The following is a 25,346-nucleotide window of genomic DNA, read 5'->3' as shown; positions in this document are numbered from 1 at the left end:
CATTACCCACATTATTATAGGCCCAGTGACATCCCTGGGCATCTGTGCTTCTCTATGCAATGCAGGCAGATCATGGCTGGTGCTGTAGAAAGCTTCCTAAAAACAGAAGCTATGGCCTACACATGATGCGAAGCCTCCATGATTCAAGGAACTAAAATACAATATATGAAACGGGCAGGACAGTAAAACTGAGGAGGAAAGTGCTAGATGATGCTGGATGTCCCCCAGCCAAGAAAGGAGGCAGGCTCCATCCACAGCTTCTAATACACACTGCAAGAAGCTCACAGTGTGCCGTAAAATCAGAGTAGGAAGTTTTAGTAGAGGAGAGGAGCCTGTACAAATGTGCAAGACTGAAGGAAAGGCCGGAATTCAGCTTAAACTGTCTGTGCAAGGATTTTTATTTTGTTTTCCCATCTGGTGTTAAATGGCAGAGATTTTAGTATTTTGTTGTTGTTGTTATTGGAATGTACATTGGAATCGGTCCATAGTAAAGAGAACATCCATCCTTATTTGGTAGCAGTTAAAGATTTGGGGAATTTTAGGAAGACAGTTTTTTTTTCCCTTTGCTAGATTTCAGCAAGAAGCTGACAGGCAGCCTTTCCTCGGACAGAACGACTGCTGGCGGGGATGATCATTATTACTCTGCTATACAGAAAATGCAGATCATCTAGGGCAGTGGTTCTCAACCTGGGGGTCGAATGATTTTCCAGGGGTCACGAATCCTGGGCTGTTTCTGAAGCCCGCACCACTCTCCCAGCTATTTCGTGGCCGCCCAGCAGGACTGTCCCTGGAGCCCGCAGCCGCCCACTCAGCCTCTTCGCAGCCACCCATTCAGTTCAAGGCATGACTGAGGGCAGAGACTAGAGGTCAGCTGACTGGTGACGAATGTAAAGTGGGAGGGGCTGGAGGAGACCCCATCTCCTGATTTCGGCATAGGTGTCACTGCTGCGAGACACCACAAAGTCTGAGATGCAGTGAATCCAGAGACACAGTGAGTAACACTACCTGTGATTTTAGTAGTCAATAAAAGTCCCCACTACAGTTCTGCAGATGACCTAAGTTGCCTGATCAGAACTCCCCCCAGCACTGCCACTCATCCCATAACCCCCCCCCCCCCCCCCCCCACTAAGGAGTAAAAGAAGGAATAAAAATAGAGAATACATGGAAGGGAAAGGAGAAAAGGGGGAGGAACAAAGAAAAAGGGAGAGAAAGAATAAGAGAAAAAACAAGAAAGATGGCAAGAGAGGAATGTGGGAATAAAAACAAGAAATTAGGATAGAGCGAAATAAAAGGGAAAGAAAGGATAACAAAAGAGAAGGAGTGGTACATCCCAAAATATACCATAAGGGGTTTTAATACTATACGAGTAGAAGGGACTCAGGTAAATGTCCGTGGGTTTGGGGCGTAAATTACTTTCTTGGAGGCTGACAACCCACGCTACGAAAATAATTTTACTGTTGGGGTCCCCACAGCTTGGGAAATTTTATCAAGGGGTCGCGGCACTAGGAAGGTTGAGAACCACTGATCTAGGAAATAGAAACAACATCATATTCTGAACACAATGATTAGCGGGTATACGAGAACTGTGTGTTTGTATTGCAGTCTTGCAGTAGGATACTGAAATCTGCGTGCTACCTGTGTGTGTTCCTCTGTATGTGTATATATAGATGTGCTGTCACTGGATCTCGATGTAATCTGGGTGACTCATGTCCTCACTCAGCATTTTCTTCCAGTCTGTCACCTACACTGAATTGTCATATGATTAACTTTGCCATCTGGAAGCTTTGTAACTCTTTCAGGGTAAGTATATCCAATGCCATTCGACCAGCTTTTTTCTCATCCTTTTCACCGCGGAGGAAACTTGAAATATTATTCAGGTTTCTGGGAACCCCTGGCCTGCTAACATGATTGTACTGTATCTACAGCTCACCATATATTAGATACACTACAGTGGTGATCAGTGGGAGAACAGCCTTACCTTGCTGGTCAGTAAAAAGAATGACCTGTTACCTTGGTGGTCTATAGGAAGAATGCTCCTTACATTGGTGATGGGGAGAATGGCTTAGATTGTTGATCATTGGGAAGAAAGTTCTTTACATTGGGGGTCAGTGGGAGGAAGAATGCTCCTTTCATTGTAGGTCAGTGGGAAGAATGCTCCTTACTTTTGTGGTAAGTAGGAAGAATGCTTCTTACGTTGGGGGTCAGTTGGAAGAATGCCCCTTACGTTGGTGGTGAGTGGGAACAATGCCCCTTACGTTGGGGGTCAGTTGGAAGAATGCCTCCTTACGTTGGTGGTGAGTGGGAACAATGCCCCTTACGTTGGGGGTCAGTTGGAAGAATGCCTCCTTACGTTGGGGGTCAGTTGGAAGAATGCCCCCTTACGTTGGGGGTCATTTGGAAGAATGCCCCTTACTAGCTTACTGAGCTATGAGTAAGCACTTAGCAAAACTTAGCGAAACGCGATAGCTGATTGCCTGTACCTTCTGCCACAGTGTCTTGTATGCTACATGCTCCTGAATTTACAATAAATGTTTTTTGAATTATATCTTCCTGGGGTGCGGCTGTCCGGATTTTCTCATCTACTTTAAGAATGCCCCTTACGTTGGTGGTGAGTGGGAAGAATTCCCCTTACATTGGGGGTCAGTGGGGAGAATGCTTCTTACGTTGGTGGGGAGTGGGAAGAATGCTTCTTATGTTGGTGGTCAGTGTGAAGAATGCTCCTTACATTGGGGGTCAGTGTGAGGAATGCTCTTCACGTTGGTGGGGAGTGGGAAGAATGCTCCTCACGTTGGTGGGGAGTGGGAAGAATTCTCTTCACGTTGGTGGGGAGTGGGAAGAATTCTCTTCACGTTGGTGGGGAGTGGGAAGAATTCTCTTCGCGTTGGTGGGGAGTGGGAAGAATGCTCCTCGCGTTGGTGGGGAGTGGGAAGAATGCTCCTCGCGTTGGTGGGGAGTGGGAAGAATGCTCCTCGCGTTGGTGGGGAGTGGGAAGAATGCTCCTCGCGTTGGTGGGGAGTGGGAAGAATGCTCCTCGCGTTGGTGGGGAGTGGGAAGAATGCTCCTCGCGTTGGTGGGGAGTGGGAAGAATGCTCCTCGCCTTGGTGGGGAGTGGGAAGAATGCTCCTCGCCTTGGTGGGGAGTGGGAAGAATGCTCCTCGCCTTGGTGGGGAGTGGGAAGAATGCTCCTCGCCTTGGTGGGGAGTGGGAAGAATGCTCCTCGCCTTGGTGGGGAGTGGGAAGAATGCTCCTCGCCTTGGTGGGGAGTGGGAAGAATGCTCCTCGCCTTGGTGGGGAGTGGGAAGAATGCTCCTCGCCTTGGTGGGGAGTGGGAAGGGTCACCCTTAGGCCTCATGCACACTGGAGGTTATAAAGATGCCTGTAGCGTTAGCTGTAGAATGAGTTTTGTGTTTTCTTTATCGTACATCACGGGACACAGAGCACCATAATAATGACTATGTGGATTATACGCTTACTTTTAGGTAATTGGACACTGGCAACCAATAGTAAGACGGTTCCTCCCATATAACCCCTCTTATACAGGAAGTTCCTCAGTTTTTTCGCCAGTGTCTTGAAGGTGATGGTCATGGCTGTTGAAGCTCTTCAGTTTCTTCAAAGAAATGTCCCACTGAGGACGTTCTAGTCGGATCCATTCAGATGGCTTACTAAGCTAAAGTGGATGGTACCCGAACCTCGGCTCAAGAACGAGGTGTTGCTTGTAATGTGTCCTTTTAGGCGCTGGACCCTTGTTAAAATTGTTATTCCTGGTCAATCTTGCCCAAGGAAACCATAAAGGGTGCTTTACAGGTCCAGGGGTGTGGACCCCAATATGGGGGACCCGGTCCCTGAAGGTCCCTAGAGGCGCTACCCGCCGTGATGGGGGGAGATTGGGCCTGGCAAGACAGGCCCTGCTGCTTGGGATGGTGAGTATTCCCTTTGGGGCATTTTTTGTATATACATGTGAATATATGTATTTCCCCTTGTAAAACTGCTAGTGTAAACTTGAGCCTGTGCTAGGATTACAGAGGCCGGTTTGGTGCACATTTTTAAAAATTTTTGCATGCGAGTGCGCATGCGCGCCACGTGCACACCACCGGCGTGCGAGTGCGCCGCCGCTATCCACGTCACAGGTGCGCGTCAGGACGGCGCATGCGCCATGCGGTAGGCGGGTCGCTGATGCGCGCGCTTGCTCTCATGCTAGTGCTTTTAAAGCAGGGAGCTCTGGCGTGCGCATGGAGGAGGCAGAGCGAATGGTGGGCACGTGAGCCTGGTGGTCTTGGACACAGCGGTGACAGGTTTAAACTAGTTCTAGTTTGTGGGGAGTCCTCCTGTTTAGTTTCCTCGTGTGTAAGCAATGTCTTCCAAAAAACGAGGAGCAGAGAACAAGGCAAGCACAGGGGTAAGAGTCCCTCCACAAATAACAGGAGACCAACCCCATGCTGATGCAGCCTCAGTTTCTTCTGAAGGACCCGCGGCTTCTGACCTGGCTGAGCCATTGCACTTGTCAGGCATTGTAGCCACTACCAATGTACCTACCTCAGCTTATGTTACAAAGGATGATTTGGCATCTGCCTTAGCGGGTCTTGAAGGCAAGATAGCTGGCATGATTGCCTCTGTAACACAGGGGGGAAGGAAACGTAATAGATCTCCCTCCTCCGGGCCCGGGCCAAGTGGTGAGTCACTAGAGCCCCAGGATTCTTATAGCCATATGGGTCCAGGTAACCTGGAACCAGAATGGGCAGAGGATCCAGAGGAGGTGGTCATGAAGGACCAGGAGGTAGGAGAGACTGAAGATTCCTCTGCGGAGGATTCTGGCTCTGAGGAGCCAATTTCAGCCTCCCATTGCCAGCAATTGTTTATCCAATCTATAATGGAGACGGTACGAATTGGTTTTAAGTTACCCCCGGTTCAGGAGTCTGCACTCGCTTGTTCCACTCTGGGATCTTTGCGACATAAGCAAATTTCCCAAGCCTTACCCTTGCATCTGTTACTGGAGCAGGTGATTTATGCTGACTGGGAGCATCCTGACAGGATATACTTACCTCCCAAAAGCTTTTCTGTTTTGTACCCTATGGAGGAGAAGTTTAGGAAGAAATGGAGCACACCTTTGGTAGATGCTGCTATATCTTCCGTGAATAAAAACTTAACCTGTCCAGTGGATAATGCCCAGGTGTTTAAGGATCCGGCTGATAAAAAACTAGAGTCCTTATTGAAGGCCTCCTCGGTTGCCAGTGCAGCAGTTCAGCCTGCTATTGCAGCTATTGGGATTTGTCAATCCCTAAAGGATCGCTTTAAGACGATAGTAAAGAGCATTCCTTGCCAGGGGGAATCTGCTGAAGAGCTATCAGAGATCCCTCATGCCTTGTGTTTTGCAGTAGACGCTTTAAAGGACTCAATTCAACAGATGTCTCGTTTTGCGTTTTATTATCAGTTCATATGTGCTGAGTATTGTGGCTAAAGAACTGGTCTGCTGAGACACCATGTAAAAGGCTACTTGCTGCCTTTCCATTTCATGGAGAATGCCTGTTTGGCGATGATCTGGATAAGTATATCCAAAAGATCTCTGGAGCTCTGCTTCCTATTAAAAAGAAGGGGAAGCAGCTCTCTTATAAAATTCCTAATCCCCCAGGGCCTGGTGCCTCTTCCCCTAAACTGTATCAACGGCCTTAGCCGTCTGGTTTTAAAAGACCACAGGGTCAGAAAAAACCCTGGACCCAAGCCTAACTCCAAGTCTGCCTTGTGAAGGGGCGCCCCCGCTCTAACGGGTGGGGGGCAGGCTTTGGCTGTTTGGGGAAGCCTGGGAGGAACTGGTTCAAGACAGATGGGTCATTTCCACTGTAAAGAACGGTTACAGAATAGAGTTCGGGGAAGTTCCCCCGAACCGCTTTCTACACTCAAGGGTCCGGAGAAAAGAAGTTGCCTACTCCTAGCTTTACACCATCTGCTGATGCAGGGGGTAATTGTAAAGGTCCCGCACGAAGAAAGATTCAAGGGGTTTTACTCAAACCTGTTCACCGTGCCGAAACCAAATGGGGAAGTAAGGCCCATTTTAGACCTCCAAGGCTCTCAACTTCTTTGTAGACGTCCAATCTTTCCGCATGGAGTCGGTTCGCTCAGTAATAAGGTCCCTGAGAAGGGGAGACTTTTTGGCATCCATAGACATCAAGGATGCTTACCTTCATGTGCCGATCTTCGGTCCACACCAAAGGTTCTTACGTTTCGCTGTAGAGGGCAGTCATTTCCAGTTTGTGGCACTGCCTTTCTGTCTAGCCACGGCCCCCCAGGGTCTTCACAAAGGTTCTGGCCCCAGTACTGGCTTCCCTAAGATCTCAAGGAGTCTCCATAATAGGATACCTGGACGATCTACTTCTAAGGGATTGCTCTCGCCCTACACTAGTTCTAAATGTGTCCAGTACAGTGCGGGTCTTACAACGCCTAGGTTGGGTACTAAATTTGGACAAGTCAGCTCTTTGTCCAACCCAAACCTTGGTGTATCTGGGTCTGGTCTTGGACACCGCCCAAGAAAAGGTGTTTCTTCCGCCCTTAAAGGTCGCCTCCATAGTGGAACTTGTACAGAAGGTGAAAAAAGAACCAACACCTTCTGTCCGGCTGTGCATGAGGTTATTGGGCAAGATGGTGTCATCTTTCAGCGCAGTGCCATATGCGCAGTTCCACTCCAGAGTGTTTCAGAACAGTATCCTGAAAGCCTGGGACAAGTCTGTTCGAACCTTGGATCAACCAATGGTTCTATCTCCACAGATTCTATGGAACCTCTCTTGGTGGTTAAGAACCAGCAACTTACAAAGAGGGAAATCTTTCCCACCAGTAGCTTGGAAAGTGGTGACCACGGACGCCAGTCTTCTCGGCTGGGGAGCAGTCCTAGAGGAAGCGTCTGTCCAGGGAATATGGTCCCAGACAGAAAAGACTCTGCCCATGAATGTACTGGAAATTCGGGCAGCTCGTCTGGCCCTGCGATTCTAGACGTCCAGATTGCGGGGTTTTCCGGTCGGAGTTCAGTCCGACAACTCCACGGTAGTGGCGTATATCAACCACGAGGGGGGTACCAGGAGTCGGGCAGCCCAAAGAGAAGTAAATCATTTACTAACCTGGGCAGAAAATCATTTGCCGTTTCTGTCGGCAGTGTTTATCCCGGGGGTGGACAATTGGCAGGCGGATTTCCTGAGTCGCCTGAAATTGTTACCAGAGGAATGGTCCCTGCATCCCAAGGTTTTTCTACAGATCTGCCAATACTGGGGGACCCCAGATGTGGATCTGCTGGCATCCAGATTCAATGCCACACTGGACAGGTTTGTGTCCAGGACCAAGGATCCGCTTGCTGTCGGGATAGACGCGCTAGTAGTTCCTTGGGATCAGTATTCTCTGATATATGCCTTCCCTCAGATCCAAATTTTGCCGCACTTGCTACGCAGAATACGGGAGGAACGGATGCCGGTGATCTTAGTGGGTCCAGCGTGGCCCAGGAGATCATGGTACTCGGAGATTGTGAAGTTGGCAGTAGGAGATCCGTTGGTTATTCCTTGCCGCCCAGACCTGTTGTCTCAAGGGCCCATATTCCATCCTTCTTCACGGTTGCTGAATTTGATGGCCTGGCTATTGAGACCAGACTACTGAAAGACCGTGGTATTATGGGTTCAGTCTTGTCTACTTAGATAAACGCTAGAAAGTCAGTTTCTAGAGCTATCTATTATAGAGTCTGGAAGTCATACATTTCTTAGTGTGAGAAAAGCAAACGGAACCCTCGTAGGTATACGATTGGAAGGGTGCTCGCCTTTCTCCAAACAGGAGTAGACTTGCAGCTTGCTTTAGGGACAATCGAGGGACAGATTTTGGCCTTATCGTTTTTTCCAAAGACCAATTGCATCCCATTCTTTGGTCCGAACCTTTGTCAAGGGAGTAACACACCTGAGGCCACCTCTTAAACCACCTTTATGTCCTTGGGACCTAAATTTGGTACTGTCAGCATTACAGAGTCAGCCCTTTGAACCTATTAGGCATATCCCTTTGGTCCTATTGACCAGGAAATTAGTTTTCCTAATGGCTATAACATCGGCTAGAAGGGTGTCAGAATTGGCCGCCCTCTCGTGCAAAGAACCTTTTATGGCTCTTCATGCGGACAAAGTGGTCATGCGACCTCCTCCAGATTTTCTACCAAAAGTGGTTTCCAAATTTCATTTGAATCAGGATATCATTTTACCTTCCTTTTTTCCAAACCCTAAAACTAGGGAGGAAAAGTCGCTTCACTCACTGGATGTGGTGAGAGCAATAAAAGTTTACTTGGAAATGTCAGCTCCTTTTTGGAAAACTGACTGCTTTTTTGTCTTGCCTGAGGGTCCTAGAAAAGGACAGCTGGCAACAAGTTCTTCTATATCCAGGTGGATTCGCCAGACTATTGTCCAGGCGTATGGATTAAAGCGTAGGGTTCCACCCCACGATTTAAGAGCACACTCCACTAGAGGAGTTAGTGCATCATGGGCAGTACGCCAGCAGGTGTCTATGGCTCAGGTTTGCAAAGCAGCCGTTTGGTCTTCAGTTCATACGTTCACCAGGTTTTACCAGGTGGATGTGAGGTCTTTTTTTTGTTTTTGGCCACAGCATGTTGCAGGTTGCTTTATGATCTCAGATCCATTGGGTCTAGGGATGATGTGCCTCCCCCCCCCCTCAGAGGCATTGCTTTAGGACATCCCACATAGTCATTATTATGGTGCTCTGTGCCCCATGATGTACGATAAAGAAAAATGGATTTTTAAAACCGCTTACCTGTAAAATCCTTTTCTTGGAGTACATCACGGGACACAGAGGACCCTCTCCTCTTTTTCTGGGATCGTCATTGCTTGCTACAAAACTGAGGCACTTCCTGTATAGGAGGGGTTATATGGGAGGAACCGTCTTACTATTGGTTGCCAGTGTCCAATCACCTAAAGGTAAGCGTATAACCCACATAGTCATTATTATGGTGCTCTGTGTCCCGTGATGTACTCCAAGAAAAGGATTTTACAGGTACAGCCTATGTGTGCATGGACACTTAGGATAACATGCTGGGGAGTTTACTGGTTGCAGAATAAAATGCCTGGAGCCAAAAACAGCAGCTGCAAAATGTTCAGTGTGCATGAGGCCTTACAGGCAGCTTACATAATCATTGGTGTCAGTGGTTAGTTATATGATAAACAAGAGGAGAAGCTCTCATGATCCTATGCTGCTGGCTTTCTCAGGCAGCTTTTGTGTCAGGACTATATGCAGGTAAACTATTGCAGGAAACAAGCTGCTACTGCACGCTGCTCAAGGAACACTAGAGAGGCTACTGCACGCTGCTCAAGGAACACTAGAGAGGCTACTGCACGCTGCTCAAGGAACACTAGAGAGGCTACTGCACGCTGCTCAAGGAACACTAGAGAGGCTACTGCACGCTGCTCAAGGAACACTAGAGAGGCTACTGCACGCTGCTCAAGGAACACTAGAGAGGCTACTGCACGCTGCTCAAGGAACACTAGAGAGGCTACTGCACGCTGCTCAAGGAACACTAGAGCTAGGTTCCCAATGCAGTTTCTGGCAGTAGATTGGCTTTTCTACTCATTGAGGTTGCTTTAGAAAGAAAATGAACTGTAGGATTTTGGATGTCTTTTTGTATTAATGCACCTAGAATGTGTTTAGCTGATTTAAACTGAGCTTTCAATTAGACTTTAAAGGACTAATATATTCTTTTTTTTTTTTTTTTTTTTGAAAATTGACAATTTTTATTGAATTTTTCAAGAAAAGAAAAAGTTGACAACATAAAATACAAGGTAATACAATTTGAAGCGTAATAAGTACTTCTAGAATAGAGTCCAAGTAGACAGAACTTGGTGAAAGAAGCAGAACAGTATGTGCCAGTTGATCTAGTAACCGTTAATAGGCTACATTGACGTGACATTATTCAAATAGTACTGTGTGTATACCTTGTATGAATAAACAAAAGTAAGTAGGTTAAAGTGTAAGTAAGCCCCCCTCATCGTTTTCAGCCTTGGAAGCTGCCATCTTTGCCTCTGTTTATTCTACAAATGCCATGATGCTGCACATGTGATCAGTTATGACACCAGCCATTGGATGGTTTGACAGCTTGGTTGAGAGCACAACCAATGGGAGTGTTTCATTTCCGGCACGTGCCAGAAATGAAACTGTTTTATGGATGGGTTTACTTCCGCTTTAAGGGGAGTGGAGAAAGATAAGAGAAAGAAGAGAAGAGGGAAGGGAGGGAGGAAGAGTAAGATGGGACGAGTGGAGATGGGAGAAAAGTAGTGGAGAGTGATGAAGGTGAAGGAACAACGCCCCACCTCCGAAGCCCATGACCCCCTGGAAGTGGAAGGGACCAGTAAACCAGGACCTGTAGTAGGGAAAATTAAGTTAAGGGATTTTCGAATAGGACGCATAGCTCCCATATTCGATTATGCTTCTCTAGATTGTCATTCAAGGAGGCTGTCAGGTACTCCATTCTCTTGACCTCTCTGATCCTGGAGTGCAGTTCCGATAGCGAGGGTGGTTCTCTCTGTTTCCATTTTAGGGCCACTAAGCATCGTGCGGCAGTTAATATATGTGACAGAAGTTTCTTGGACATTTTAGAGAGAGAGATTGGTGGAAGACCCAACACAAAAGTCTTCGGATCAAGAGGCACTTCAGTATCGAAGATGGACCAGAGCAGGGAATGTACCATTTGCCAGTACGGAGTGATCAGGGGGCAGGTCCAATAAATATGAAATAGCGTCCCTCTATCTTTGCAGCATCGCCAACAGCGAGAATCAGCCAATGGATATATGGAGTGGAGCAAGTCTGGTGTCTGATACCAATGGAACAAAATCTTATATTGGTTCTCTTTATATAGCATGCATACAGAGCTCTTAGAGGCCTGAGACCATATGATCTGCCATGTGTATAGGGGGAGATCTGCTCCCAAGGCTCGCTCCCACTTTCCCATATATGCATGACGTGGACCGGTTGGCGAAAAATCAAAAGTCAAAAGCTGATAGGTTTGTGAGATCATACCTTTAGGGGACGAGCTCTCTAAGCACAGTTTTTCAAATTCAGTTAGGGGGGAGAATTAAAGATTGGGGACCAGAGATTGTGCATAATGTCGTATTTGTAGGTAGCTAAAGAAAGGCTTTTTGGGAATGTCAAAGCCTTTTTGCAGATCCTGAAAAGATCTCAGCGTTCGAGTCCTAGGGTCTATTAACTGGCCGTAGCGAAATAAGTTCTTTTCCATCCAGAAGTGTGACATCTGTGAAGTCAGGCTATCCGGAATGTTGGGGGTGAATAGGAAGGACGTAACTGGTGAAAAGGGGGTGGTAAGCGGGTGTGTCGATTTGGCACGACGCCACAACTGGCGTAGGAGGGACATTGGTCCTAATAGCTGTAAGCTTTCCGTAGGTACGTCAGAGCTCCATAACATTCGTTCGGATGTGTAGGGGCCAACCAGAGCTTCTCAATTTGTGTCCATCTATTGAAAGTATGGAGGGTACACCAAGAGGCCACAGGGTGTAGTTGGGCTGCCAGGTAATATTTGGCTATGTTGGGAAATGCTAGGCCGCCCTGATTACGGGAGGCGTAGAGAACCGATTTAGCAATCCGGTGTCTCTTATAGTTCCAGAAGAAATTGATCAGGTTGCCCTGTAGCCTCTTGAGGTGTGGGGCTGGTATGGGTATCGGAAGTGTCTCAAATAGGTATAGGAGCTGGGGTAAAATCTTTAGGGTCGCTAGACGCCCAAAGAGAGACCGTTTCAGGGATTTCCATTTGGTCAATGAGGCTCTGATAGAGGTATATAATTGGGGAAAGCTGGCTTTATAGAGGGATTCATATGTGGTTGTGAGATGGACCCCAAGGTATTTTAAGGAGGAAGTCTTCCAGGAGTAATTAAATGTTCGCGAAAGAGCCGATAGTGTCTGAGGAGGCATATTGAGGGGGAGAGCCTCTGTTTTAGAATTATTAATTTTATACCCTGATAAGGCACTATATCGATCCAACTCTGTATGTAAGTTCGGGAGAGAAATATGGGGTTGCGTCAGGGTGAGGAGAACGTCGTCGGCGTATAGGGAAATCTTAAAGTCTCTCATACGAACTGGAATACCATGAATATTTGGGTTCTCCCTGATGTGGGCTGCTAAGGGTTCGATACACAGGGCTGAGCAATCTTGGTGGGATGGGATTGGGGAATGCCACTCTCATCTTTAAGATGGGAAGTAGAAGCGGTCGCGACTCGTTCCCGTAGCTGTCTGGCTAGTAGCGTATGCAGTTTATTAGCCTTATCGTAGTAGGTTTGCCTTAAGCGTAGTAACGCCTTTTCGATTCTACCTAAGTCTATATCTCTTAATCCTGCCCGGATACTTATAAGCTCTCTAAGGATGTGTAGGGACGGAGAAGAAAGCAAGCGTGTTTCCAAGCGTGTTTGAGCTTATCTAGTAAAGCTCCGCGAGCAGTATTAGCGTTTCTTTTGAGTGCAGTGGAAAGTGAAATACATTGGCCTCTAAAGACCGCTTTATGACCCTCCCAGAGAGAAGAAGTGGAAACCTCAGGGGAGCTGTTTTCTGCAAAATATAACTTCAAGGTATTTTCCAGGTCATCCCTGGAGGGGCCATGTTTAAGCAGGAAGTCATTCAGGCGCCAGCGACATGTGCGGAAGGTTCCTGGGGAAAGTGCAAGAGATAGTTTGATCGGGGCGTGGTCTGACCATGAAATTGACTTAATATCTGAGCCTGTGCAAGCTCTCAGGGTCGGGGCATTTACAAAAAAATAATCCAGGCGTGAGTGGGATTTATGAAGGTGAGAGTAGAAAGTGAATTGTTTGGCTGACGGGTAGATAGTCCACCAAGCTTAAAATAGGGCATATTTCCTAGTTAGTTGACGGAAGAGAGTTGATCTTCTGTCAAGGGCCTTGGGGATCTGCCCATGTCCTAGGGAATGTCTGCCTAGGCATGAGGAAAAAGTCAGGTTGAAATCTCCTCCAATAACCAAATATTGGTGGGAAGATGCAAATAATCGTTTATACACTTTAGATAAAAAGGAGGTTTGATTAGTGTTCGGGGCATAAATGTTGCAGAGGGTGAGATTAGCACCTTTCCATGTACCACTCAAATTGATATAGTGCCCTAAGGGGTCCAATAATATGGATTGTAACTGGAAGGGGGAATCTTTTTTAAAAAGAATTGCTACTCCAGCCCGCTTACGTGGGTTAGAGGCCAGGTATATTTGGGAATAATGCTTGGATGCAAATGCCATGTTGTCGGTTTTAGTAAGGTGTGTTTCCTGAGTGAAGATTATGTCCGCTTTGGATCGTTTGAACTCTCGTAGGGCTAGGCTTCGTTTAGTGTTGGAGTTGAGGCCTTTCACATTTAGTAATAGTATGTCAATCATGGCAGGTGGGTAAAAAAGGGGGAACATTAGCTTACCGAGTCAGTTGAACTGGCTCTTGATGTGTAGGAAGATGAGCAATTGATTCCTCAGGAGAGTTACGGAATGGTTAAGAAACACGATTCTACAGGTGGAGTCCGGGCTCCAGAGGCAGGGGGCGTCCACAATATAGTAGGTAAGAAGGAAGAGGAGAAAGGAAATTCCAGTAGAAGAGGAGAAAAGGGTGTGGATGAGAAGAAAAAAAAAACAACAGTTAGTACAAATCAAGTAATAACCAATCACAGTTTAACCTACCTATAAAAGGTGGTGGGTCGGAAACCTTCGGAGGCCCCCCCTACATAGGAGGTAAAGAAAGAACCTTCCAAGGGGGTTGGATGGGGAGCCATTACTGTTAAGTAATTATGCAGCACACCGTACTAAAGCAAAAAGAAAACCTGTATTTAACAACTAGTAACTGGGGTGCCGTTTGGTCTAAGCTATAACCTCAAGTAAGGCAAACTGGTGTAGTTATTTGCTCAATAATAAACAAAAAGGAGTATTATAGGAGTCCCTGATCAGAGTAGGATCCTAGCACCCGTCCTGGTGTCCCATAAAGGAACCCAGGAGGGGTGAGAGCGATTACTTAGGCGTAATAGTATACCCTGCTATAGTATGGGGTGGAGAGGGTGGGGGCGGTAGGGGTGGTGAAAGTGGAGGGCGGAGGAAGGTGAGGGGGGAGGATAGGGAGAGGAAGGCAGTGGGGGGGGGGGGATGGATAGGCAAGGGAAGGGAAACCCCTTCTGTGGTTTGGGAGAGCCAAAACATGACATTAGAGTATTATCAATAATATGCAAACTTAACGTGCATCAGAACAAAACCATAATACTGGATTTTTGGCAGTTAGAGTCTGACCATCGGTTAGGTAGGGGGGGAATCACAGGGTAATTCCGTAAGCTCTTAGCAAGATAGTCAGGGATATAGCATCTTATACTTGAGCCTCAATGGAGACAAATGACTCAAAGTAACGGGGAGTTATCTCTGATGAGCGGATGATGGAGGGCCGTTAGGATGCGGCCTGTGGCGTTTTCTCCTGTTCACTTGGATCCAGGGCTCCGGGCGAGGTGGAGGGGTTGGAAGGGGGTCCCATCCAGGTGTGGGCGGGACCGGGATGTCCAGTTCCCTGCAGAATGAGTGGAGAGCCTCCGGGTACCGTAGGGTGGTGTACCTCCCGTCCGTCTTTGCCGTGAGGCTGAAAGGGAAGCCCCAGTGATAGCGAAAGTCATGTTCCTTCAGTGATGTGAGGAGTGGTTGCAAGGAGCGTCTTTGCTGAAGGGTGATCCATGACAAATCTGGAAAAAGCTGTATGGGGGCGCCATCAAAGTCGATGGTGTGCATGCTGCGCGTTTTTCTCATTATGTCCTCTTTCAGGGCATAGTTGTGAACCCTGCAGATTACATCGCGTGGTCTGGATCCCGGTCCACGTGTGCCCGGTGAGCCTGGTCCATTTTAACTCTTTGGTTTTCCGGGCCACTCAGTACGTTATTGAAGATATCTTGCAGTGTTACATGCAAATCTTCATCCTGAGTCGCTTCTGGGAGGCCACCGACCCTGAAGTTGTTGCGCCTGCCTGTTATCGAGGTCTTCAAGGTGGCGTTGAAACTCTCTGAGGGCCGAGGCTTGCGTGGACAGGCGGTCGTGTATGTGGGAGATTTCCATCTTTGTATCACATGCTTCTTCCTCTTTGGAAGTAACTTTGGCAGATAGGTGGTGTAGGTCATTACGGAGCATGTTGATTTCAGATCTGCATGTATCACGTACCTCTTGAATAAGCATGCGAAAGTCCTGTTTCGTAGGCATGCATCGAACATAGTCTCTCTATGATGTGCACGCCTCAGGCTCAGGGTCAGAGTCCATTGTATCACGGGCGCATGAGTCCCGCATTGTAGTGGAGGGAGCAGTCGGTGGGGGGGTATCCTCTCTGGGATACATGTGGGGGGGCATTGGAATGAGGCTTCACTGCTTGATCAGTTGCATGCAGGTAGTTGGCATGTGAATAAGCCCCCTGCAGCTCTACAGTCTGTGAGGGTGGGAAAGGCACTGGGGCCTTGTTGGACTCCCTGTGCTGTGGGGATATGGAAGGGGTCTTGTCTCTGGAGACCTAGGGTCTTTGTGGTAGGGAGCGTGGGTCCCATTCTTGAACCCAGGTTTCCCACGAGGGAGAGGCCTGGCCGGTGCACGCCGACGGAGGGAGCTCCACGAGGCAGGGAGGGAACGGCTGGGACAGGCTGCCCAATGTGTTTCCCATAGGGGAGGCCGCAGGACCGGCCAGAGTGGTTATTGGTGGGATCGGTGGGTGAGCAGGTAGCAGGTCCCCCTCAGAGGCATACCTGTCGGTACTTTGTCCCGGGGAGAGCCACGGAGGAGAAGAGGATAGGGCCGCTGCATATGTTGGAGGAGCCGGCGCCATCTTGGCCTCATGTTGTCCCGCCGGAGCTCCGAGGCCAAAGTACTGATGAGAGGTGGGGGAGCCGAGGAAGATCTTGTGGCGTGTCCCTTAGGTTCTGTGTCCTTAGCCTTTCGAAGGTTTGCCCATAATGTCGGTGCTTTTCTGCTGCTTTTAGCTGTATGCAGGCGGGCCTGGTCGGGAGCTTCAGGGAAACTCGTCCAATCCGGAAGCCATCCAAGCCACGCCCCTGGACTAATATATTCTATTAGCAAATTGAAAAAGCCATCTTAGAGGGTATCTAATTTAATATATTTATGGATATTGCAACATACTATAAAGAACTGTCCAACTGTCTTAAAGTGGAACTGAAGGGGTTAATCCTCTGCACTGTGTAAAAAAGCGGTTTGATCCTGTCTTCTCTGATCCTGCCCTTCTTCCACTGACTCCAATAATAAATTCTGATATTTACAGAACCAGGGGACAGTCTGCACAGGCTCAATTTGGTGTGTATTGCTAGAGAGTTTTTTTTTGTTCTTTTTTAGTGCATGTGATCAGCACAGGGCCAATCGGCACTGTCCAGACAGAGGGTCAGGGGTCCTGCATTCTCATAGGATAATCATGGGAGGATGAAAACGCCTCCTACAGGCTTTAACCAGACACTGAAAATCACAAGACTGCTATATACTACATTGCATGTCCATGTTTTGTGGGAGACCAGATGTAGTGAATGCAGGGTTCTGGGTTTAGTAACACCTTTAAGGTGTGTTTTAAGCCAATCGGACTATGTTTTTAGTAAGGATGAGCTCAGGCATGTTGAGATCCTAGTCCAAACCCACCTGAGCTCTCCTGTCTCTGTGCACTGCCAAACATAAGCTGCTGAGGCATCTCTGTCCTGCAGTTGCATATATCCAAGGGGTGTGTAAGTTCAGATGCAAGAAGGGCATGTCCCGCTTCTTGAAGAAATAGTTCAGGTGGGTTCAGACTAGGATGGGAAAATGCCTGAGCCCCCCTAGTTTTTAGTCTTCTGGGTTGAATGATGTTGGGTGCCATTCAACTTGGAACACTGAGGACATCAAGTGGCAAAGAAGGGGTACTGAAATGGTCATGATTGAAGGAGAGTATTGCAGCCAGAGCAGCTTTTATTTATTTTTTTTCTGGCTGGAGACATTTCTAAGCGCTGGTTCACGCCAGATGCAATCCAGTGCATTTTTAATCTGCATCTAAAACACATGCACAGTGTTTTCCTTGTATTCCAATGGCTCTAGTTTACACCAGTGCAGTCAACAAAAGTACAACATACTGTGTTTTTTCTGTATGGAACATGGCAAAAGGCATAAAAATGCACCAGAGCACACATGTCCTGAATTGAGATGGAGAAAAGGAGGGCAAAAAACGCACCAAAACTGCACCAGAATGCATTAAAAAAAATACGCATACAGAAAAGCATCACAGAAATTGTGTGAACCAGCCCTTTAGGAAAATTAAATAGCGTTTCAGAAAGGTCACCTTTAAGCTGGCCATACACTATACAATTTTCCTGTTCAACTTTCCTTTAGATTTACCAAAACCATATAATATGAGGTCAAACCTAAACCCTTTCAATTTGTATGCAATCAGACAGGCCCTTGCACTACATAGTTGAAGGTAAATCTAAAGGAAATTGAATCAGAAAATTGTATAGTGTATGGCCAGCCTTATTCTTGCTTCACCGTCTACAAAATAACAAAATCTAGAGTAAAAGTGCAGCCTATATTTCTGACCTACTAATTTGATTCTTGCTCGCAACTTATTGAAACTAGGATGAGAATAACTGCCCCAAAGTCTGAACTTAAAAAAAACATTGTTTGTCATGACAAGTCCCCTTCAGTCTGGCTCTATTAATAGGGACAAATGGCATCTCTTTACACACTGAGGATGAATTGGCTTCTGTGTTTTTTTTTTCTAGTTACGGAACAGTTTGGTGTACTAATTATTAAAGCGTTTGTAAAGGCACATTTTTTTAAAATTAAAATAGTTGAACATGTTATACTTCCTGTTCTGGGGTCCCTCGCCTCCTCTTTTGTGTGTGCCTCCATAGCAAGTGCTTGACACCCCCCTTGTCACAGAGTTTGGTTGACAGCAGCAGGAGCCAGTGGCTCTCACTGGGTCCTGTGAGGAGAGAGAGCAGCGCTGGATCGGGCTCTGGTAAGTAGAGAACACATTAAGGTAAAAAATCTTTAGCCTTTACAATTACTTTAATGTCTTGTATTAGACCCTTTCTGTATTGGATGCCAGGTGTAAATTTCATAGACTGCAATTATACTAAGTTACATTGGCAGGAATATGATATTTATTTTTGTCTTCCATATAACAGGATAAGGTGATACAAAGATGAGGGAAGCCAACAACACAGACAAAATGAAACCTCAAGACAGGTACTGTAAATGTTGTGTTTTATATTTCATGTCGGGTCTGGTATGGATTCGGAGGGGACCCCCACGACAAAATAAAAAAAAAAATGGTGTGGGGTCCCCCCCCCCCGGATCAAAACCAGACCCTTATCCAAGCATGCCCCCGGCAGGTCAGGAAAGGGAGGGGATGAGCGAGTGACCCCCCCCCCCTAAACTATACCAGGCCACATGCCCTCAACATTGGGGGGGGGCCTATTCCCAACAACCCTTGTCTGGTGGTTGTCTTGGTCTGCGGGCAAGGGGGCTTATCGGAATCTGGAAGCCCCCTTTAACAAGGGGACCCCCAGATCCTGGCCCCCCACCCTATGTGGATGGGTATCGTGTACATCGTACCCCTACCCATTTACCAAAAAAGCAGTGAAAAGTTAAAAAAAAAACAAGAGCCAGTTTTTGTCAATTCCTTTATTAGTAAAAATAGCTCTGTGCCGCCATCTGTCGTCTCTCCCGGAGCCCTTGTCTTCTTCCACCACCATTTTTCTCCCATGCTGTCATTTTCTTCTTCCTCCTCCCCCTCGCATTGTCGCCGCCGTCTTCTTCTTCTTCTTCCGTGCCGTTGCCGGTTACCCGCTAAAAAGCAAAAAAAAGCGGTCTTGTTGCAAAGCTGTGTTCCTCCGTTATGTTCCCCGTTGTCTGGTGCCTCTTATATAGGCATAAAAACACATTTCACTCCTTGACTTCTGACATACAGTATATATTGGCACACTATACATATAAATGCACCATTAAAAATATTAACACTTATTGCTAACTTTATTTACATTACGTTAGACTGGCTGCTGACACAATAGGAGCAATTCTCACCAGTTTATTGCACTATGCTGAAAAAAAAAAAGTAGAACAGGACGTACTTTTTTATTCCTTCAATGCAATGTGTGTAAACACACTGCAACAGGTAAATAGTTGAAGTTTCCTTTAACAATAAAGTTTACTGAAGATTAAGGGAAAAAAAGTATTAAGGCACAAGGCATGTTAAACAGCATGTAAACAGTAAAACTATTTTTAAAACTAATACTGGTCAAAAAAGAAACTTTTTTTTTTTTTTATTCTTTGAAATGTTTTTATCTATACATTTCATAGAAAATAAAAGATTTTTTTGCAAGGTAATCATGCCAAAAGAAAGCCTAGGTTGTCCCTCAAACAATAAATATATAACTGTAGCATGTTAAGCACTAATAAGGCCCATAGCAGAAAGACTGGTCCATATGGCTATACAGATACAAGAGCTGAAGTAGATACATTTTAGAATATTCTTTTTATTGCAGAGCTTCCAGGAGTAGGGGAGGTGAGCGGAAAAGGTGTGACTCGTTTGTGAACAGCTTATTTGAAGAAGCGAAAGACGCTGGCGTTCTTAATGCTTCTCCAGAAGATGAGGTAATTTGTGTAAGAATGATTCAAAAGTGCTCCTCTGTCTGTGTCGGGTGCAATGCATCAAGGTTTGTGTTGTGTCAAACTTTCAGTTATATTGGTGTGGTTTACCTTAGGTATTTCCAGGCTTTTAGATGCATACATCTGGTGGTCTGTGTTCTTGTGTGGTCTATGAACACACACAGCTCGGCTCGGGAGCACGCACACACGGGTGCTACCTTAGCACCCAGCTTGCTGCAGGAGGCACCCAGAGAAGGGATAAGCTGACAGCATTGGCGGGGGACTACTAGAAGAGAAGGAAAGCAACTTTTCTGTGCAGTATTGTTGCACAGAGCAGGTAAATATTACCCTATTTTTTTTTTTTTTTTAATTACGCCTCTAGTATCATTTTAAGATTTTTTTTCACTTTGCCAGTTCAGAACCTCTTTAACCACTTCAATACAGGGCACTTATACACCTTCCTGCCCAGATCAATTTTCGGCTTTCAGTGCTGTCGCAGTTTGAATGACAATTGCGCGGTCCTACAACACTGTACCCAAACTAAATTTTTATCATTTTGTTCCCATAAATAGAGCTTTCTTTTGGTGGTATTTGATCACCTCTGCGTTTTTTTTTTTTTTTTGTTTTTTTTTTGCGAAACAAATGAAGACCAAAAATTTTGAAAAAAATAAAAGTTTTGCTTTTGTTTCTGTTAAAAAAATTTTGTAAATAAGTAAGTTTTCTCTTTCACTGATGGGAACTGATAAGGCGGCACTGACAGGCACTGATAAGGCGGCACCGATGAGGTGACACCAATGAGCGGGCACTGGCGATGGGGACTGGTAGTTGGCACTGATGGGTGGCACTGATATGCAGCACTGATGGGCGGCACTGATGGGCACTTCTGGGTGGCACTGATAGGCGACACTGGGCACTGAAAGGCTGCAAAGATGGGTTCTTATGGGTGGCACTGATGGGCACTGATAGGCGGCACTGATACACATCCCTGGTGGCACTGGCAGTGGTAGGCATTGTGAGTGGGCACTGATTAGTATTTCCCTGGGGGTTTAGGGGCCATACCTGGTGGTCCAGTGTGGATGGCTTCCCTGGTGGTCCTGGGCAGCTTCCCTGGTGGTCCTGGGCAGCTTCCCTGGTGGTCCTGGGCGGCTTCCCTGGTGGTCCTGGGTAAGATCCGAGGGGGGGCTGTGCTGATAAACAATCAGCACAGACCCCCCCCCTGTCAGGAGAGCAGCCGATCGGCTCTCCTCTACTCGCGTCTGTCAGACGCGAGTGAGGAAAAGCCGATCACCGGCTCTTCCTATTTACATCGTTATCAGCCGTGATTGGACACGGCTGATCATGTGGTAAAGAGTCTCCGTCAGAGACTCTCTACCTAGATCGGTGTTGCGGGGTGTCAGACTGACACCCCGCAACAACGATCGCCGCGATGCGCGCCCCAATATCCTGCGGACGTCACATGACGCTCAGTCAGGATTAGGGATGAGCCGAACACCCCCCGGTTCGGTTCGCACCAGAACCCGCGAACGGACCGAAAGTTCGCACGAACGTTAGAACCCCATTGACGTCTATGGGACTCGAACGTTCGAAATCAAAAGTGCTCATTTTAAAGGCTAATTTGCATGGTATTGTCCTAAAAAGGGTTTGGGGACCCGGGTCCTACCCCAGGGGACATGTATCAATGCAAAAAAAACTTTTAAAAACGGCCGTTTTTTCGGGAGCAGTGATTTTAATGATGCTTAAAGTAAAAAAAAAAAAGTGAAATATTCCTTTAAATATCGTACCTGGGGGGTGTCTATAGTATGCCTGTAAAGTGACGCGTGTTTCCCATGTTTAGAACAGTCCCTGCACCAAATGTCATTTTTAAAGGAAAAAATCTCATTTAAAACTGCTTGCGGGTTTAATGTCATGTCGGGTCATGGCAATATGGATGAAAATCAGTGAGACAAACGGCATGGGTACCCCCCAGTCCATTACCAGGCCCTTTGGGTCTTGTATGGATATTAAGGGGAACCCCGCACCCAAATTAAAATAAGGAAAGGTGTGGGGCCACCAGGCCCTATATACTCTGAACAGCAGTATACAGGCGGTGCAAACAAGACAGGGACTGTAGGTTTGTTGTTAAGTAGAATCTGTTTGTAATTTTGAACATTTTTAACGTGTTTAGCTCCAGCCAAAAAATCTTTTCTAAGCTTTTTGGAAAACATAGGGAAGGGTTATCACCCCTGTGACATTTGTTTTGCTGTCTTTCCTCCTCTTCAGAAGATTTCACCTCACTTTTTTGTCCCAATGAAAAATGTTTTTTGAAAATTTGGGTTTTTTTGTGGAACAAGGATTGGAAAGCATCAGTGGAAAGGAGAAATTGTTTTCCCATATTAACTCTTACAGGAGAGAATTTCCCTTCCTAGGGGTAGATTTCATCTCACTTCCTGTTGTCTCCTTCCGTTTGCAAGTAGGAGTCGTTTGTAAGTTAGATGTTTGAAAGTAGGGTCCTGCCCTATATACTCAGCAGAAATTTGGGCCTTAGGTGTTGCTGTGGCCACAACACTGTAAGCCCTCACAGGGCCCTGCTGTGAAATATTAGATCAAGAATTGTAATTACATGCCCCTGTTGAACAGGAGCTGAAAAATTAGGCCTTAGGCACTGGTGCTGGTGCCACAACACTGCAACCCCTCACAGACACTCTAGTTGGAACGCAGGAACGAGCCCTGCTGCAAATTATTGCTTCAAAAATTGTAATTACACGCCCCTGTTAGACAGGGGCAGAAAAATTGGGCCTTAGGCACTGGTGCTGGTGCCACAACACTGCAACCCCTCACAGACACTCTAGTTGGAACGCAGGAACGAGCCCTGCTGCAAAGTATTGCATCAAAAATTGTAATTACACGCCCCTGTTAGACAGGGGCAGAAAAATTGGGCCTTAGGCACTGGTGCTGGTGCCACAACACTGCAACCCCTCACAGACACTCTAGTTGGAACGCAGGAACGAGCCCTGCTGCAAAGTATTGCATCAAAAATTGTAATTACACGCCCCTGTTAGACAGGGGCAGAAAAATTGGGCCCTAGGCACTGGTGCTGGTGCCACAACACTGCAACCCCTCACAGACACTCTAGTTGGAATGCAGGAACGAGCCCTGCTGCAAAGTATTACATCAAAAATTGTAATTACACGCCCCTGTTAAACAGGGGCTGAAAAATTGTGCCTTAGGCACTGGTGGTGGCGCCCAGAACCAAAAATGTTCTTACAAGCTATCAGCGTGATGATTGAGGAGGAAGAGGATAATTACTCAGGGATAGTCACTCAGCATCAGCATAGGCAGTCTTTGAAGGGATCTGAGATTTCAAAAAAAATTATTCGGTTACATCAGCATCAGGTGCTTGGTAGCTGGTGGTGATCCAAGACTCATTCATTTTTATGAAGGTCAGCCGATCGACCGAGTCGGTGGACAGACGCACCCTGTGATCGGTTACCACGCCTCCAGCAGCACTGAATGTGCGTTCCGAAAGAACGCTGGATGCAGGACAGGCCAGTAGCTCAATTGCATACTGTGCAAGCTCTGGCCAGTGATCCATCCTCAAGACCCAGTAACCCAGAGGATTTTCGGTGGGAAAGGTGTCCAAGTCTGATCTTGCCCCTAGGTATTCCTGCACCATGTAAAACAGACGCTGGCGATGGTTGCTGGAACCGATCATACCTTGGGGCTGCGGACCAAAAAATTGTCTGAACGCATCGGTCAGACGGCCACCTTCTCCACCGCTCCTTCTTTGACTGACCGAAGCCTCAGCAACACGTTGTCCAGAAACAGGAGTTTGTAACCTCCCAGTCTCTGGGAACGCGTTGCACAGACCTTTCTGCAAGGCCTCCCGAAGATGTTTCATCCTCTGCTCCCTCTGCGATGGCAAGATAAGGTCCGCAACCTTACCCTTGTAACGTGGATCAAGGAGGGTTGCCAGCCAGTATTGGTCCTTCTCCTTGATACCACGAATACGAGGATCCTTACGCAGGCTTTGCAGGATCAGGGAGGCCATGCAGCGTAGGTTTGCTGAGGCATTCGGTCCGGAGTCCTCTGGGTCACTAAGAACGACATGGTCCGCAGCCACCTCCTCCCAGCCACGTACAAGTCCATGTGTTTCTTGGGACTGATCCCTTAAAGACTGCTGCTGATGCTGAGTGCCAGGCTCCACCTCCATACTGACACAATCTTCCTCCTCCTCCTCTTCCTCCTCGTCCTCTTCCTGTGTGATCGGCGGGCACGCAGGAACACTGTCTGGATAAAGGGGGCCTTGAGAGCTAAGGAAGTCCTCCTCTTCCTGCCTCTGTTCTGCCTCAAGTGCCCTGTCCATTATTCCACGCAGCGTGTGCTCCAACAGGTGGACAAGGGGGACAGTGTCACTGATGCATGCACTGTCACTGCTCACCATCCTCGTGGCCTCCTCGAATGGTGACAGGACAGTGCATGCATCCCTGATCATGGCCCACTGGCGTGGGGAAAAAAAACCAAGCTCCCCTGACCCTGTCCTGGTGCCATAGTCGCACAGGTACTCATTGATGGCCCTCTGCTGCGTGTGCAGCCGCTGCAGCATGGCCAACGTTGAGTTCCACCTGGTGGGCATGTCACAGATTAGGCGGTTCTTGGGCAGGTTAAACTCCTTTTGGAGGTCCGTCAGCCGAGCACTGGCATTATATGACCGGCGGAAATGCACACAGACTTTCCTGGCCTGCCTCAGGACATCCTGTAAGCCCGGGTACCTGCCCAAGAACCGCTGCACCACCAAGTTAAGGACGTGAGCCAAACAGGGCACATGGGTCATTTGTCCCTGTCGGAGGGCAGAGAGGAGGTTGGTGCCATTGTCGCAAACCACCATTCCTGCCTTAAGTTGGCGTGGCGTCAACCACCTCTGAACCTGCCCCTGCAGAGCTGACAGAACCTCTGCCCCAGTGTGGCTCCTGTCCCCCAAGCACACCAGCTCAAGCACCGCATGGCATCTTTTGGCCTGCGTACTTGCGTAGCCCCTTGAACGCCTACGGAGCACCGCTGGTTCCGAGGAAGAGGCCATGGAGGAAGAAGAAGAGGAGGGGGTGGAGGAGAGAGGTGTGTCACAATCAGCATTTTGGAGGCGTGGTGGCAGAACAACCTCCAACACTACTGCACCTTGTCCTGCATCCTTCCCAGCTGCCAGCAGAGTCACCCAATGCGCCGTGAAACTTAGGTAACGTCCCTGTCCATGCCTGCTGGACCATGAGTCAGCGGTAATATGCACCTTACCGCTGACCGCCCTGTCCAGCGAGGCATGGACATTGCCTTCCACATGCCGGTAGAGAGCCGGAATCGCCTTCCGTGAGAAAAAGTGGCGTTTGGGTACCTGCCACTGAGGAACCGCACATTCCACAAACTCACGGAAGGGGGCAGAGTCTACCAACTGAAAAGGCAGCAGTTGAAGTGCTAGCAATTTTGCCAAGCTAGCATTCAACCGCTGGGCATGTGGATGGCTGGGAGCAAACTTCTTTCGGCGGTGCAGCAGCTGGGGCAGGGAAATTTGCCTGGTACAATCTGACGTCGGTGTACCAAAAGCAGATTGCCCACAAGTACTTGGCTGTGACACACCTAATTCTACACCTTCATTCCTCTCACTGCAGGTCTCAGAGAGGACTGAAGGTCTAGTGGGGTTGGAAATCTCAGCTGATGAGGAGCAAGGAGAGATCCTCTTTGTTCTTTG

General features: G+C 47.5%; 1 protein-coding gene across 3 annotated transcripts in view; it reads left to right on the top strand.

The window, feature by feature from the left end:
- The window catches only part of UBXN2A (UBX domain protein 2A), a 49,408-nt gene that overhangs the window by 6,560 nt on the left and 17,502 nt on the right, over positions 1-25,346 (top strand). Inside the window, exons 2-4 of one of the 3 annotated variants that reach the window (XM_073625322.1) lie at positions 9,767-9,797; positions 18,169-18,229; positions 19,528-19,636. In XM_073625322.1, the coding sequence (XP_073481423.1) occupies positions 18,186-18,229; positions 19,528-19,636 (153 nt within the window). In that variant the 5' untranslated portion in view covers positions 9,767-9,797; positions 18,169-18,185. Of the gene's footprint in view, positions 1-606; positions 992-9,766; positions 9,798-18,168; positions 18,230-19,527; positions 19,637-25,346 lie in introns of those variants that run through there. The other 2 variants (XM_073625323.1, XM_073625321.1) reach the window with 2 other exon arrangements.

This window comes from Aquarana catesbeiana, linkage group LG04 (assembly GCF_042186555.1).
Source record: "Aquarana catesbeiana isolate 2022-GZ linkage group LG04, ASM4218655v1, whole genome shotgun sequence".
Taxonomy (NCBI): Eukaryota; Metazoa; Chordata; class Amphibia; order Anura; family Ranidae; genus Aquarana; species Aquarana catesbeiana.
Note: the sequence above shows the minus strand (reverse complement) of the source record. Positions and strands in the feature narration are given on the sequence as shown.